Source organism: Sciurus vulgaris, assembly GCF_902686455.1.
Source record: "Sciurus vulgaris genome assembly, chromosome: 3".
Classification (NCBI taxonomy): domain Eukaryota; kingdom Metazoa; phylum Chordata; class Mammalia; order Rodentia; family Sciuridae; genus Sciurus; species Sciurus vulgaris.
Window position 1 is genome coordinate 5771126 of NC_136463.1, and position 12721 is coordinate 5783846.

The 12721-nt window shown below is 43.8% G+C and overlaps 1 protein-coding gene across 2 annotated transcripts in view; it reads left to right on the forward strand.

The window, feature by feature from the left end:
• RECQL5 (RecQ like helicase 5) overlaps positions 1 to 12721 on the forward strand; it is a 34393-nt gene that overhangs the window by 1706 nt on the left and 19966 nt on the right. For both annotated transcript variants that reach the window (XM_079134231.1, XM_079134232.1), the window contains exons 2-7: positions 202 to 323; positions 1308 to 1826; positions 2793 to 2898; positions 3542 to 3653; positions 4092 to 4254; positions 9146 to 9225. In XM_079134231.1, coding sequence (XP_078990357.1) covers positions 202 to 323; positions 1308 to 1826; positions 2793 to 2898; positions 3542 to 3653; positions 4092 to 4254; positions 9146 to 9225 — 1102 coding nt within the window. The remainder of the gene's footprint in view (positions 1 to 201; positions 324 to 1307; positions 1827 to 2792; positions 2899 to 3541; positions 3654 to 4091; positions 4255 to 9145; positions 9226 to 12721) is intronic.

Sequence of the window (12721 nt, forward strand, 5' to 3'; positions counted from 1 at the left end):
TTACCAGAAATAGTTTTCAGACACTTCCAAATCTCCTAGGATCCTTGCCCTTTTTATAGAAAGGACAGAAGGGAGTTAACATTGACATCTTCCCTTATGCCAGACACTGCTAGGTGTTGTTCCTATATTCTCATTAAATTTTCAACACCCTTAATGAAAATATAGGAAGCACTGAGATGTTATCTTCTTGTGTTTTTGCAGGTGACAAGGATATCTTTGTGTGCATGCCCACAGGTGCAGGAAAATCGCTTTGCTATCAACTCCCTGCACTGTTGGCTACAGGCATCACAATCGTTATCTCTCCTCTTATTGCTTTGATTCAGGTGAGCTTTGGGGAATGATGGTTGTTTATAGTTTGTAGCTAGAAATTTCACTTCTCCTTTTTTTGGTCTTTGCCTCTTTATTTTCTATGATTTGCCTACATTACTCTGTATATAGATTTCTGAATTGCCCAAATGTAGGGTTCTCTATTAGTGCATATCACTCTTATGGGTCATAAATGAGTCTTTAGTGTTTTAATGGCCTGAGGTCCCTCGTCCTCTGGGTTTGGTTTTTGTTTTTGTTTTTGCTGTTTGGTTTGTTTTTTTTAGTGCAGAAATGTATGAAACTTTATCTGTTACATACACCAACTTACTCTCAAATGCACACATGTGCACTCATGATGTTAGAAGATGCAGGTGTGTAGGTATCTAAATTGATTCAAGCAATCCCTGGTGTCCTGGTTTATTTTGACAAGGGCACAGGTATACGAAACAGAAAACAAAGATGAGAAACTGGTTGGGACCTTACTGTCCAGATGTGCTGACTGTATTTAGTGCCTGCGGATGGGCTGATACGATCAGAATTGAGGAAGTGAGACCATGTGGTTAAGAACCGTCCACCCAAAAGAAAGGTAGAAAGATAGGAAAACAATAGTAATACTTTGCCAATGTTTCCTGAGTCTCAGGCTTTGTGCTAGGTGCTTTATATACATTTGTGTTACCTTCAAGATGTAAAGTTTCATTTAATTCTTGCCACAGTCTTATTAGATAGTTACTATTTGGGGAGAGAGCTAAAACTGAGTCCCAGGGATTAAGAAACAGCTTGAGAGCAGGTAGCAATTTAGTGAGCCAGGATTATATCCAGGTCTGTCTGACTCCAGAGCCTGTCCTCTCAACCACTTCACCTTAAATACTTCTTCTGGGCAAAGATAGACATACTGAAGGGGGGGGATGAGGTTTTGTGACTGGGAAGTTTCCCAGAGAGTTGCAATGAAATTTACCACTGGGTTCTGAGCGGCCACTGGGCTCATCCCTTTTTGCCCTCAGGACCAGGTGGACCACTTGCTGGCCCTGAAGGTACGAGTCAGTTCCCTGAACTCAAAGCTCTCAGCCCAGGAGAGGAAGGAGCTGCTCTCTGACCTGGAGCGAGAAAAACCCTGGACCAAGCTTCTCTACATTACTCCAGAGATGGCAGCCGCATCCTCCTTCCAGCCCACCCTGAATTCCCTAGTGTCCCGACACCTTCTCTCTTACTTGGTGGTGGATGAAGCTCATTGTGTTTCCCAATGGGGACATGACTTTCGTCCTGATTACCTGCGTCTGGGGGCCCTGCGCTCTCGCCTGGCACATGCCCCATGTGTGGCTCTGACTGCCACAGCCACTCCTCAAGTCCAAGAGGACGTGTTTGCTGCCCTGCATCTGAAGCAACCAGTTGCCACTTTCAAGACTCCCTGCTTCCGGGCCAATCTCTTTTATGATGTACAGTTCAAGGAGCTGATTTCGGATCCATTTGGAAACCTGAGGGATTTCTGCCTTAAGGCTCTTGGACAGAAGGCTAATAAAGGGGTGAGGCACTGAGGGTGGGGACCAAGGTGATATCTGCAGCATAGATAGGGATAGTTTTCAAAGCCCTTTGTTTTTCCTAGCTTCCTTAGCCAGGCTTCCTAGAACATGTGTACAAACGGGGTGTAGTGGTACACACCTATAATTCTGGTTACTCGAGAGACCAAGGCAGGAGGATTGAAAGTTCCAGGCCAACCTGGGCAACTTAGTGAGACCCCGTCTCAAAGTAAATTTTTTTTGGTGGGGGGCAGGAATTGAACTTAGGGGCACTTTACTACTAAACTACATCCTCAGTCCCCCCCTTTTTTTTTGTGCTACTGGGGATTGAACCTGGGGCTTTGTGCTTGATAGGCAAGCGCTCTACCAGCTGAACTATCTCCCCAGCCCCATCCTCAGCCCTTTTTATTTTTTATTTTGAGACAGGGTCACATTAAGTCTCTTGGGGTCTCAAAGTTGCTGAGACTGGCTTTGAACTTGTGATCCTTCTGTCTCAACCTCCCAAGTCTCTGGGATTATAGGCATGCACCATTATGCCTGGCTCAAAATAAAATTTTAAAAAAGGATTGGAGCCATAACTCAGTGGTAGAGTACCCCTGGGTTCAGTCCCCAGGACTGCAAAAACCAAACTTGTGCACAAAAGGAATTGTCACTTTCGTTACCTGGCATTGTCCTCCTCACTGGAGTTCCTTTGTCCTGGGTCCATCTGTGGAAAGCAAGTAAGTGCTCCCTCTGTGTGAAACCTTTGCCGACCTATACAGGGTTTTGAGGAGGAGGGAGAGGAATTATAGAGGTTGGACTTTAGGCTGCTTTGGTTCTGCTTCTTATGAAGCAGCAGAGTTCTGTTGGCTGTCCTGCCTTCTCAGGAGACTGAAGTTAACAAGAGAAAACGCAGAGCTTCTGAAGCAGACTGTGCCATAGAGGGCTGATTCTTTTCTTCCCACACTTCTTTTCTTCCTGTCTCCCATTCAGTTGTTGTCTGGCTGTGGCATTGTCTACTGCAGGACTAGAGAGGCTTGTGAACAGCTGGCCATAGAGCTCAGCAGCAGGGGTGTGAACGCTAAGGCTTACCACGCAGGTAAGAGATGCCTAGGCTGTGTGTATGTGGTCTTCTCCATTCAAGGAGGCCTCCTCTTAGTGTGTCTTTTGTTCCTATGGATCCTGGATAATCAAGTCCATTTTCTTTTTCCAGAGATCCATGCAGAGCTAAAATTCACTTGATTCCACTAAAAGGAGTCTAGATGTGAATGTGGTCTAAAATGAGAGTTGTGACTCTCTATTATTTTTCTTATCCTGTGCCCACCCAGCAGCAGGGGTTGTGTTTTTATAAGTCCAGGTATAAAAAACCAGGTCAGGGCTGGGGATGTAGCTCAGTTGATAGAGTGCTTGCCTGTCAAGCGCAAGGCCCTGGGTTCAATCCCCAGCACCACAAAAAAAAAAAAAAAAAAAAAAAAAAACAGGTCAAAGGAGCACAGACTTTGAAAGTCAGTGGACAACAGTTTGAGTCTCATCTAACATTTATTGAATGCTCTGTGCATTCACATATACCCGTGGGCTAAGGTCTTTATTAGCTGAGGCTCCGTGGGCTAAGTGCCTGGCCCAAGGTCATATAGCTGGGAGTGAGGGACTCGGGGTGGGTACAGAGTGCCCAGCAATGTAAAACCCAAGATAAACCCATGGGAAATGTGAGTTCCTCTTCCCCACCTTCCCCACCTTTGCAGGGTTGAAGGCTTCTGATAGAACACAGGTACAAAATGAGTGGATGGAGGAGAAGGTCCCTGTAATTGTTGCAACCATCAGTTTTGGAATGGGAGTGGACAAAGCCAATGTCAGGTGAGCTCTGGTTCTTGCCTTACCTTCCTGGTTGGAGCCTGACTCAAGGTGGATTGCCTAGTTCTTTGCTTCAAAAAAGTTATAAAGGACTTAGTCATGGTTATATAGCTCATAAATGTCAGAGCCTAATCTTATTTTAAGATTGGTATTTATTCCACTGGGCCTCTGGCTGTGAGTTTTCTTGGATTCCCCATATTTGTTGGAATTACCCCCTTAACTCCTGCCTTTAAGCTGGGTTGCTTCATGGTAGAGAAATTGGCTAATGGGCCGCAGGCATCTCAACCAGCTTACTCTGGGATCTTTCCTTTGCCTCCTTGTGTTCACTTCCCTGTGTCTGGCCACTGTGGATAGACCCCTACTCTGCTGACACAGTATCCCTCCTCTATGGGGACTCAGCTCTTCCACCTCTCATGCGACTTGTCCTTTTGGATCCTACAGGTTTGTCGCCCACTGGAATATTGCCAAGTCAATGGCTGGGTACTACCAGGAGTCTGGCCGGGCTGGCAGGGATGGGAAGCCTTCTTGGTGCCGTCTCTATTACTCTAGGAATGACCGGGACCAAGTTAGCTTTCTGATCAAGAAGGAAATTGCAAAACTGCAGGTAAATTGTGGGCTACAGAAGCCTTTTCTAACTGAAACCACCACTCTAATTTTATACAATCTTATGTCCAAGTCTAGCTGGAGCTTCTGTAAGCTGGACAGCATGCTCCTGGCCAAAATGTAGCAAGGTCGAAATGGTGTGTATGGTGGGCAGGCAGCTGGCAACAAGCTAGTTTGGACTTATTTTTTATAAACATTTAAATTATCGCTGGGCGCAATGGCGGTGTGGTGGTGCACACCTGTAGTCCCAGCAGCTTAGGAGACTAGGTAGGAGGATTGTGAGTTCAAAGCCAGCCTCAACAACATAGCAAGGCCCAGAGCAACTCAGCAAGACCCTGTCTCTAAATAAGTTAGGCTCAGTGGTTAAGCCCCCCTAAAGTTCAATCCCCAATACCAAAAAAATAAAAAGAAAAAAAATTTAAATTACCTGAACACTGTCTTTTGGGTATATGCTATTTTACATAGTCGAGATCAGTCCAGCCCTTGTTTTAGTGAGCATTGTTATGTAAGCATTTTCCCATTGATCCGTGTCTCTTATTTTTGCTTTTAGCCATTTTTTATTTTTTAATGGTTAGGCATTCTTTGTAGAAAACCTAGAAACAGAACCAAACATGTAATAGAATCTAGTATATGCTAGGTAGCATTATAAGTCAACAGGGAAAGGGGGAACTGTTGAATAGTGCCTTTCCCCTGCCCCCCGACCCACCAAATTAGGTCCCTACCTGATAATATATACATATGAATTACAGGTGGGTTCAAGATCTAAAAAACTAAAAAATTAGAAGGTGAAATATTTCATTTTCCTGAAGAAGGGCAGAGTATCTCAAGATTTTTGAAACAGAAACCATAAAGGAGGACTTGATGTATTTGAGGAAATTCAAGCTAAAACTTTCTGTATAATGGGGAACACCATAAAATTTTTTTATAACTTTATTTAGTTTTTTTATATGGTGCTAGGGATCGAACCCAGTGCTTCATGCATGCCAGGCAAGTGCTGTACTACTGAGCCACAACCCCAGCCCCCGGGGAACACCATAAATTAAGTGAAACAATGAGCCTCTATTGGGGAAGATACTTGCAGTATATATAATAGGTGGGTTGTTGAGGGAACTCCTAATAAGAAAAGGTAAATAAGAAAAGGTAAATAAGAAAAGGCACCAGCTCCTTAGCAAGAAGCACAAACGGGCATTTCATGTAAGAAGAAACCAGATTATTTAATAAATGTACAGAGATGTTCAGACTCACTTAGAAATCAGAGACGTGCAAATTAAAAAACAAGCTATCCTTTTATACTTACCAGATTGGCAGAAATGTAAAACATATTTATAATCAACTGTTGTTAAGAATGTGAGGGTTGGATATGGTCATGCGAGCCTGTGGTCCCAGCTACTCAGGAGGCTGAGACAGAAGGATTGCGTGAGCTCAGGAGTTTGAGGCCAGCCTGGGCAACAGAGTAAGAACCCGTTTTAAAAAAGAAAAAAAAAAAATTTACAAGAAAATTTAGTTTGGTGTAGGATCTAGGGCTGGAGTTATTGTGTGTGTGTGTGTGTGTATGTGTATAGCGGGGAGTACTGGGGATTGAACCCAGGAATGCTCTACCAGTGAGCTCTATCCCCAGTCCTTTTTTATTTTTATTTTGAGACAGGGTCTCGCTAAAATGCTGAGATATCACAAATTGCTGAGGCTGCCTTCAAACTTGTGATCCTCCTGCCTCAGCCTCCCAAGTCACTGAGATTATAGGCATGTACTACCACATCCAGCCTGGAGATAATTTTGTAATAGAAATTGCAAGCTTGTAATATATTAAAAACTTAAATAAAAATATTAAAAAGTTTTCAATTTCTATAAATTCTAAACCTATGAAAAATATATATGGCAAAAATACCATAAACAAAGTCAATAGGTAAACAGTAGATCTGGGAAAAATATTTCTGTGTAGAGACAAGTAAAAGGTTAAGGTTGAGAACAGAGAGCTTTTGCCAATTGACAAGAAAAAAAAAACAAAGAATACGTAAAGCAAAGAATATGAAAAAAGTGTTCCCAGAAAAACTCACCCAAATGACATTTCAAAAGATGCTCAGGGGCTGGAGTTGTGGCTCAGTGGTGGAGCACTTGCCTGGCATGTGTGAGGCCCTGAGTTTGATACTCAGCACCACATATAAATAAATACAATAAAAGATCCATTGATAACTAAACAAATACTTTAAAAAATATATAGCTGTTTAAGAAAAGATGCTCAAATTAATAGCAATCAAATAAATGCAAATTAAATGATTTGACATGTGAATGAGCTCTAGCACCGGTTGCTAGTGGGGCTGTGTAGGAAAGAGGACTCATGCTCTGCCAAGAGAAAAGCAAAGAGTTACAGTCATTTTGAGGAAAGTAATCTAGCAAGTTCTATCATCACACTATTTTTTCCTTTTTCTTTCTTTTTTTTTTTTTTTTTTTTTTTTTTTTTTGCAGTACTGGGACAGAGCCTAGGACCTTGCACATGGGACGCAAGTGTTCTGTCACTGATCTGCACCCCTACCTCCCTGTAACACTTTAAAATACAGGTACACTTTGACCCAGATATCCTATTTCTGGGATCAGAGTCCATGAAATATAAGTGCCAGTGCATAAACTCACATGTTCTAGAGCCTGTGAGGCAGAATTGTTCTTGACCACAGAAAACGAGAAATAAGATGAATGTCGATCCATAGGGAATGAGCAAAGATCATGGTACATGCTTCCCATGAGGTAATGCAAAGCACAGCTGAGGCTGAGGAAAGCTCCTGTCTTGCTTTTTAAAAAATCATGTTTATTGCTACTCATACATTTGCTATGCTCTGTCTACTTTTCTGAAATGCAGACTCCATGAGAGTGAGACCTTTCGCTTTCTGTATCCGTAATGCCTAGATCAGTGTTGGGAACATAGTAAATGAATGGATGAAAGAAGGAATGGGGAGAGAAGGTGAATGTAAGTAGGGATTAGGATGGAGCCTTCTGTGGACCAAGAATGATGGTTTTCCCTGAACTAAGGGAGCATGATTAACTCGTCTCTGAAATTCACATTAGACAAGGTAAAGAGTTTGCTAGGATAATTGCCTACAAGGTATTTATTTGAAACTTACACAGTGAATTTTGGGAACCCATGCTGGACTCATTGAAATATTTTAGATCATTTGAGAGAAAGAGAAGATCTAGAAACTTCTAGAGAGAGAACACAGATGATATATGATGAACTGAGAACCAGAAGAGCATCTGGTTTCTCAGCTAGAACTCTAGAAGCAAGATAACTGTGAAGCAGAGTCTTCAAATTCTAAACAAATGCCTGGCACACGTGGTGGCACATTCCTGTAATCCCAGTGACTTGGGAGGCTGAGGCAGGAGGATCTCAAGTTTAAACCTAGCCTCAACTTAGTGAGGTTCTGTCTCAAAATTAAAATATAAAATTTTTTTATATTTATCTCAGTGACATTGCTCAGTGGTAAAGCACCACTGGGTTCAATCCCCAGTACCCGACCCCCCCAAAAAAGATTCTAAACAAACAAGTTTCCAACCTAGAATTTTCTACCTAGTTAACCATTAAGCATGAAGGTGTGATAAAGATATTTTCAGATGCAGGGTTTCAACAAATTTCCTCTGTGTTATGTCTCTGGCTAATGGAGGATGCTTTCTACCATAAAAGAGGTATAAACTTGGAGAGGAAGATGTGACTGAGGAGCAAGACAAAGGGGCAATTCAGTGGAAGTCAGAAAGACAGCTGGACCCACAGGCCTACAAAAAATCATCCAGATTGAACTGGGGATGGAAGGTTCCAGGAAGGGAGTTTTCAAAAATCAAAAGTGGAACCTGCATGTCTGGCTTCAATTCAGATGAATTCTTCATTATGTCAAAACGTCTGAAGGTGAATTAGTGACACCCTGAAATCTTGGCAAATGGAACAAACAAAGCAACTATTTCAGAGGAAACAGTTATAAAAAAGAAAACATGATCATGGGAAGTGCAGTTCCAAGGTTTAGCTTGAAACAGTGTTGACAGAGTTATGAGGAAAATATCAATTTGATAAGAAATTGCAACTTAAACACATTGAGAGATTGCAGGTGGAGGAAGTATATGCATTCATCTATATCAGGGGGAGTGGTCACCTAAAAATAGTAAATCAGTAGATAACATCTCAGGTATCATGTCATATTTTCTTCACTTTTATATATTTCTTTTGATAGTTTTCTAAAAGGAAATTTTTGGTGAATAGCTATGTACTAAAAAGGCCAGTGGAGCATACCCATCACTTAAAAATAACGACTGTTAACCTTTTTTTGTATATGCTCCATATATACATTAGCAGGTAATTTCACACCACGTAAGGACTCAAAGCTCATACATATATTTATTATTATGAAGTCAGATCATATCGTAGTGTTTCCCACCTGACAGTCCAGGGGCCCTTTGCCTGAGAATCACCTGAGGAGCTCTTTGGAAGTATAAAATATTTCCAAACATAAAGGCTCCTTTCTCAGAAAGTTTGATTCGTTAGCCTGGGGATTCTGATGTATACATAGTTTGGGGATACTGTTTAGTAAATGACTTTATTATGTCCTTTTTTGGGGGAGGGAGTTAATGGGGATGGAACTCAGGGACACTCAACCACTGAGCCACATCCCCAGCCCTATTTTGTATTTTATTTAGAGACAGGGTCTCACTGAGTTGCTTATTAGCACCTCACTTTTGCTGAGGCTGGCCTTGAACTCACGATCCTCCTGTCTCAACCTCCCGAGCTGCTGGTATTACAGGCGTGCACCACTGCACCTGGCTTATTATTGTCCTTTAATAGTGTTCTCTCTCATTAATTTTTGTAGTGACAAGGTATTCTGACTATAACTTACTTAGTGATCATTTTCTCTCTCCAGGAAAAGAGAGGGAACAAAGCCTCTGATAAAGCCACCCTTTTGGCTTTTGAGGCCCTGGTGACTTTCTGTGAAGAATTGGGGTAAGTGACTTATTTTGGTTGTATAGTAAAATGTCAGATCATTTCCTCCCCCAGCACCCATTATTTGACCAACCAACATAAAATAGCCTTTTGTCCACCAAGGGACAAAGATTATTGTATTGGGCAGTGTGGACTCTTCCCCAGGACTCTTCCTCTTCCCTCCTGGAGGCCCTAGCCACTCTGGCAGTGTGAGGATTTGTTCAGCATTTTAGGTGGTGATCCACCTTCCCACTCTACTCCCTTCTGGGATGACCAGCATGTGCGACTCAGTTCTGAGCAATGTGACCAGCTCTGAGCCATTGGCATTATGGTCATCACATGCCACTGAGCTGGGTCTTTTACTTCACTCCAAGTATCCATTCTTATCTAGGTCCCAAACAGGAGCATGTGACTCTCTTATCTCTTGGGCTGGGAGATGCTTTGGAGAAATCGGTCTTTCTAATAACCAACCAGCCCATGTGGAACCCACTTGTCTGGTTTGTCTTCATCTGTGGGAATGGGGTGGGATCATGGAAGGAGTCTCATAGCTACTTAGTGACAGATTGTGGCTGGGCATATGTAGTCATTAGTGCCCCCTGTGAGGGACACCCCAGAGGACTCTGCATACTTTGGTCTAAAGAGCTCTCAAATTCTTTTGATCTCATGGACAATCCCAGGAGGAGAGTAGATATGATTACTTCAGACCTCACAGACGAATAAACCAAGTTTTGGAGAGGTCACAATCATAAAGCTCAAGGTAGACAGAAGCCACTTAATTTGTGCCTCGTAATTGTCAATGGTGTGCTCATTTGATATACCTCTGCCATCTCTTGGTTTTTTTAAGCATAGAGTCTTTGTTTTTGCTTGCTTGCTTGTTTTCACAGTGCTGGGGATGAAACCCAAGGCCTCGTGCATACTAAGCATGTGTTCTACCACTGAGCTATGTCCCCAGCCCCATGACTAGTCTTTTTTTTTTTTTTTTATTTAGCTTTTAGTTTTTTACAGACTGCATTTTGATTCATTGTACACAAATGGGGTACATCATTTCATTTCTATGGTTGTACATGATGTAGATTCATACCATTCATGTAATCATTCATGTACACAGGGCAATGATATCTGTCTCATTCCACCATTTTTCATACCCCCCCCCTCTCATTTTCTTCTACATATTCTAAAGTTCCCCCATTATTCTCTCACCCCCCCCCCCCCCCCCCCATTATATGTCATCCTCCACTTATCAGGGAAAACATTCGGCCTTTGGTTTTTTGGGCTTGGCTTATTTCACTTAACATGATATTCTCCAATTCCATCCATTTTTTGCAAATGCCATAATAATATTATTCTTTATGGCTGAATAGTATTCCATTGTGTATATATACCAGAGTTTCTTTATCCATTCATCTGTTGAAAGGCATCTAGGTTGGTTCCACCATCTAGCTATTGTGAATTGAGCTGCTATAACATTGATGTGGCTGTGTTACTGTAGTTTGCTGATATGTGGCCAGACGCGCTGGGAGACAGGTCACCCGCACCTGCCAGGGGGCAGGGCCAGTATGCGCCCCCACGACTAGTCTTGAAGCAGGGTTCTGAGTATGCAGTGTGGAACAGATGTTTTGGGCTGTCCTCTGAAAACCAGGGAGACACTTACTTGGGCCCTGTGTTTAGATACCTATCTCTGTCCTCCTCACATGAGTTGGTGGCTCCTGGACTAAGCTCTTTCCTTCTGGACACGGCCACTACTCATTTGATCTCTGTGGCAGGACCACACCCTGCAAAAGTGGTAGGCTGCAGTGCCAGGCCCACCCTTGCCTATGGCCATTGCCACCAGAACACTTTTCAGGCCCTGGTTTGGGGATTGCTAAATTCAGCCTTCTTGGCCCCCTTAAGCAGACCTCTTATTTCTGGTGAGGAATAAAAGGACCAAGTATTGCTAATTGTTAGAGTCCCCTCTGCTGGGAAGCTCCCCGGCTAGTTCTTGTGTGAGGCTCTGGGGCTAGAACCTGCCAGGCAGTTGGAGCAGATCCCCTTTGGAGCCTCTGCTTTTATTTCTTCTCATTTCAAGGATTTGGAATTTCTTAGTATGTCGGTGAACCAGTTAGGGTAGGAGCCCAGGCATCCATGGGCCCAAAGAGTCCTGCTGAAAGCCCCCCTGCCCCGTGCACAGCCTCATGATCATAGCTGGTTTTCTGGGTGTGAGGGTTCTGGACTCCAGGACTCCAGGCTGGAATAGACCCTCTGGCATGTCTGTATGACCACTGCTCTTTAAAGGAATGGAAATGTTTCTTTATTGTCAAGTGGGGCAGAACATGAAGAAGAAGCCCCTTTCCCATCATCTGTTTGCTGCTTTTCTAAGAGTAGTTCTGGTTTGAGGTCAAGGCGAGGCAGCTTTTCCTGCCAGCACTCCCTCAGGATGGGCACCTGGCAGTGAGAAGGCAGACCAGCACGGTGGGTTTGCTAAGATCAGTACATTTCTAAAAGAAAGCTGTGGTGGAGGTTGGGGCATGTCGAAGTGGGCCCTGTGAGTGCCACTAGGTGGGAGGGCTGGGACCAACAGAAAAGACCCTCAGGACAGGTGGGAGTGAGGCCAGGTTGGGGCACACAGCGGTGTCCCTCTCGTCTCTGTGTGTCCTCTCTGGGCTGCAGCCATGGGAAAGCATCGTTCACGACAGGGCCCCTTGTGTTTTAGTGGTGTGGAGCGGTCCTTAGGCTCGAAGCCACCTCTGGCCTCGTGGCCTTGGCACCTCAAGCTACAGGAGCTCCGTGTTTAGGCCTGAGCTGATCGTCCCCTGTCTCTCTGGGCTGGGGAGCCCGGTAGCCCAGCATCCTACTGTTACCACTCATGCGCTCATTCCGCGCATCTTCAGCCAGCACATACAGCTTGATGCCAGCTCTGCCACGCATGCTGCCATGGGAATAAAATAGTGACAAAAAGAGGTCCCCCCACTTCTGTAGTGCTTGGTTCCATGGGAAAGACAGGCATTTGTCAGATAAATGGTAATTCCTGCCAGATACAGTGGCGTACACCCACGATCCCAACTACGTGTGTGGCTGAGGCAGGAGGATCAAAAGTTCAAGGCCAGCCTGGGAACCTTAGTAAGATCCTGTCTCCAAATAAAATAAAAAAGGCCTAGGCTGTTGCTCAGTAGTAGAGTCTTGCCCAGCATGTCCACGGCCCTATGGTACCCACTACCACAGAACAAATAAAACAACAAAAATGTACAATTCCTGTTAAAAGGGTTCTGAAAAAAAAAGATACATGGTGTTTTGATAGTGTACAGCAGGTTTCTGTACCCCAGTCCAGAGGGTCAGGGGAAATTTACCTGAGGAAGTAGTTTTAGACTGAGACCTGAAGGATGAGGAAGCACTAGCTAGGCTAAGCAGTGAAGTGGTGAGGAGGCACATGCCAGTTTAAGGGAGTAACATGTGCAAAGGCCCTGTGGCATGAGAGAACAGGGCATATTCACGGTCTGAGAGTTATGCCACAAACCTTGGGGCATGTGTCAGAAAGCTGGTG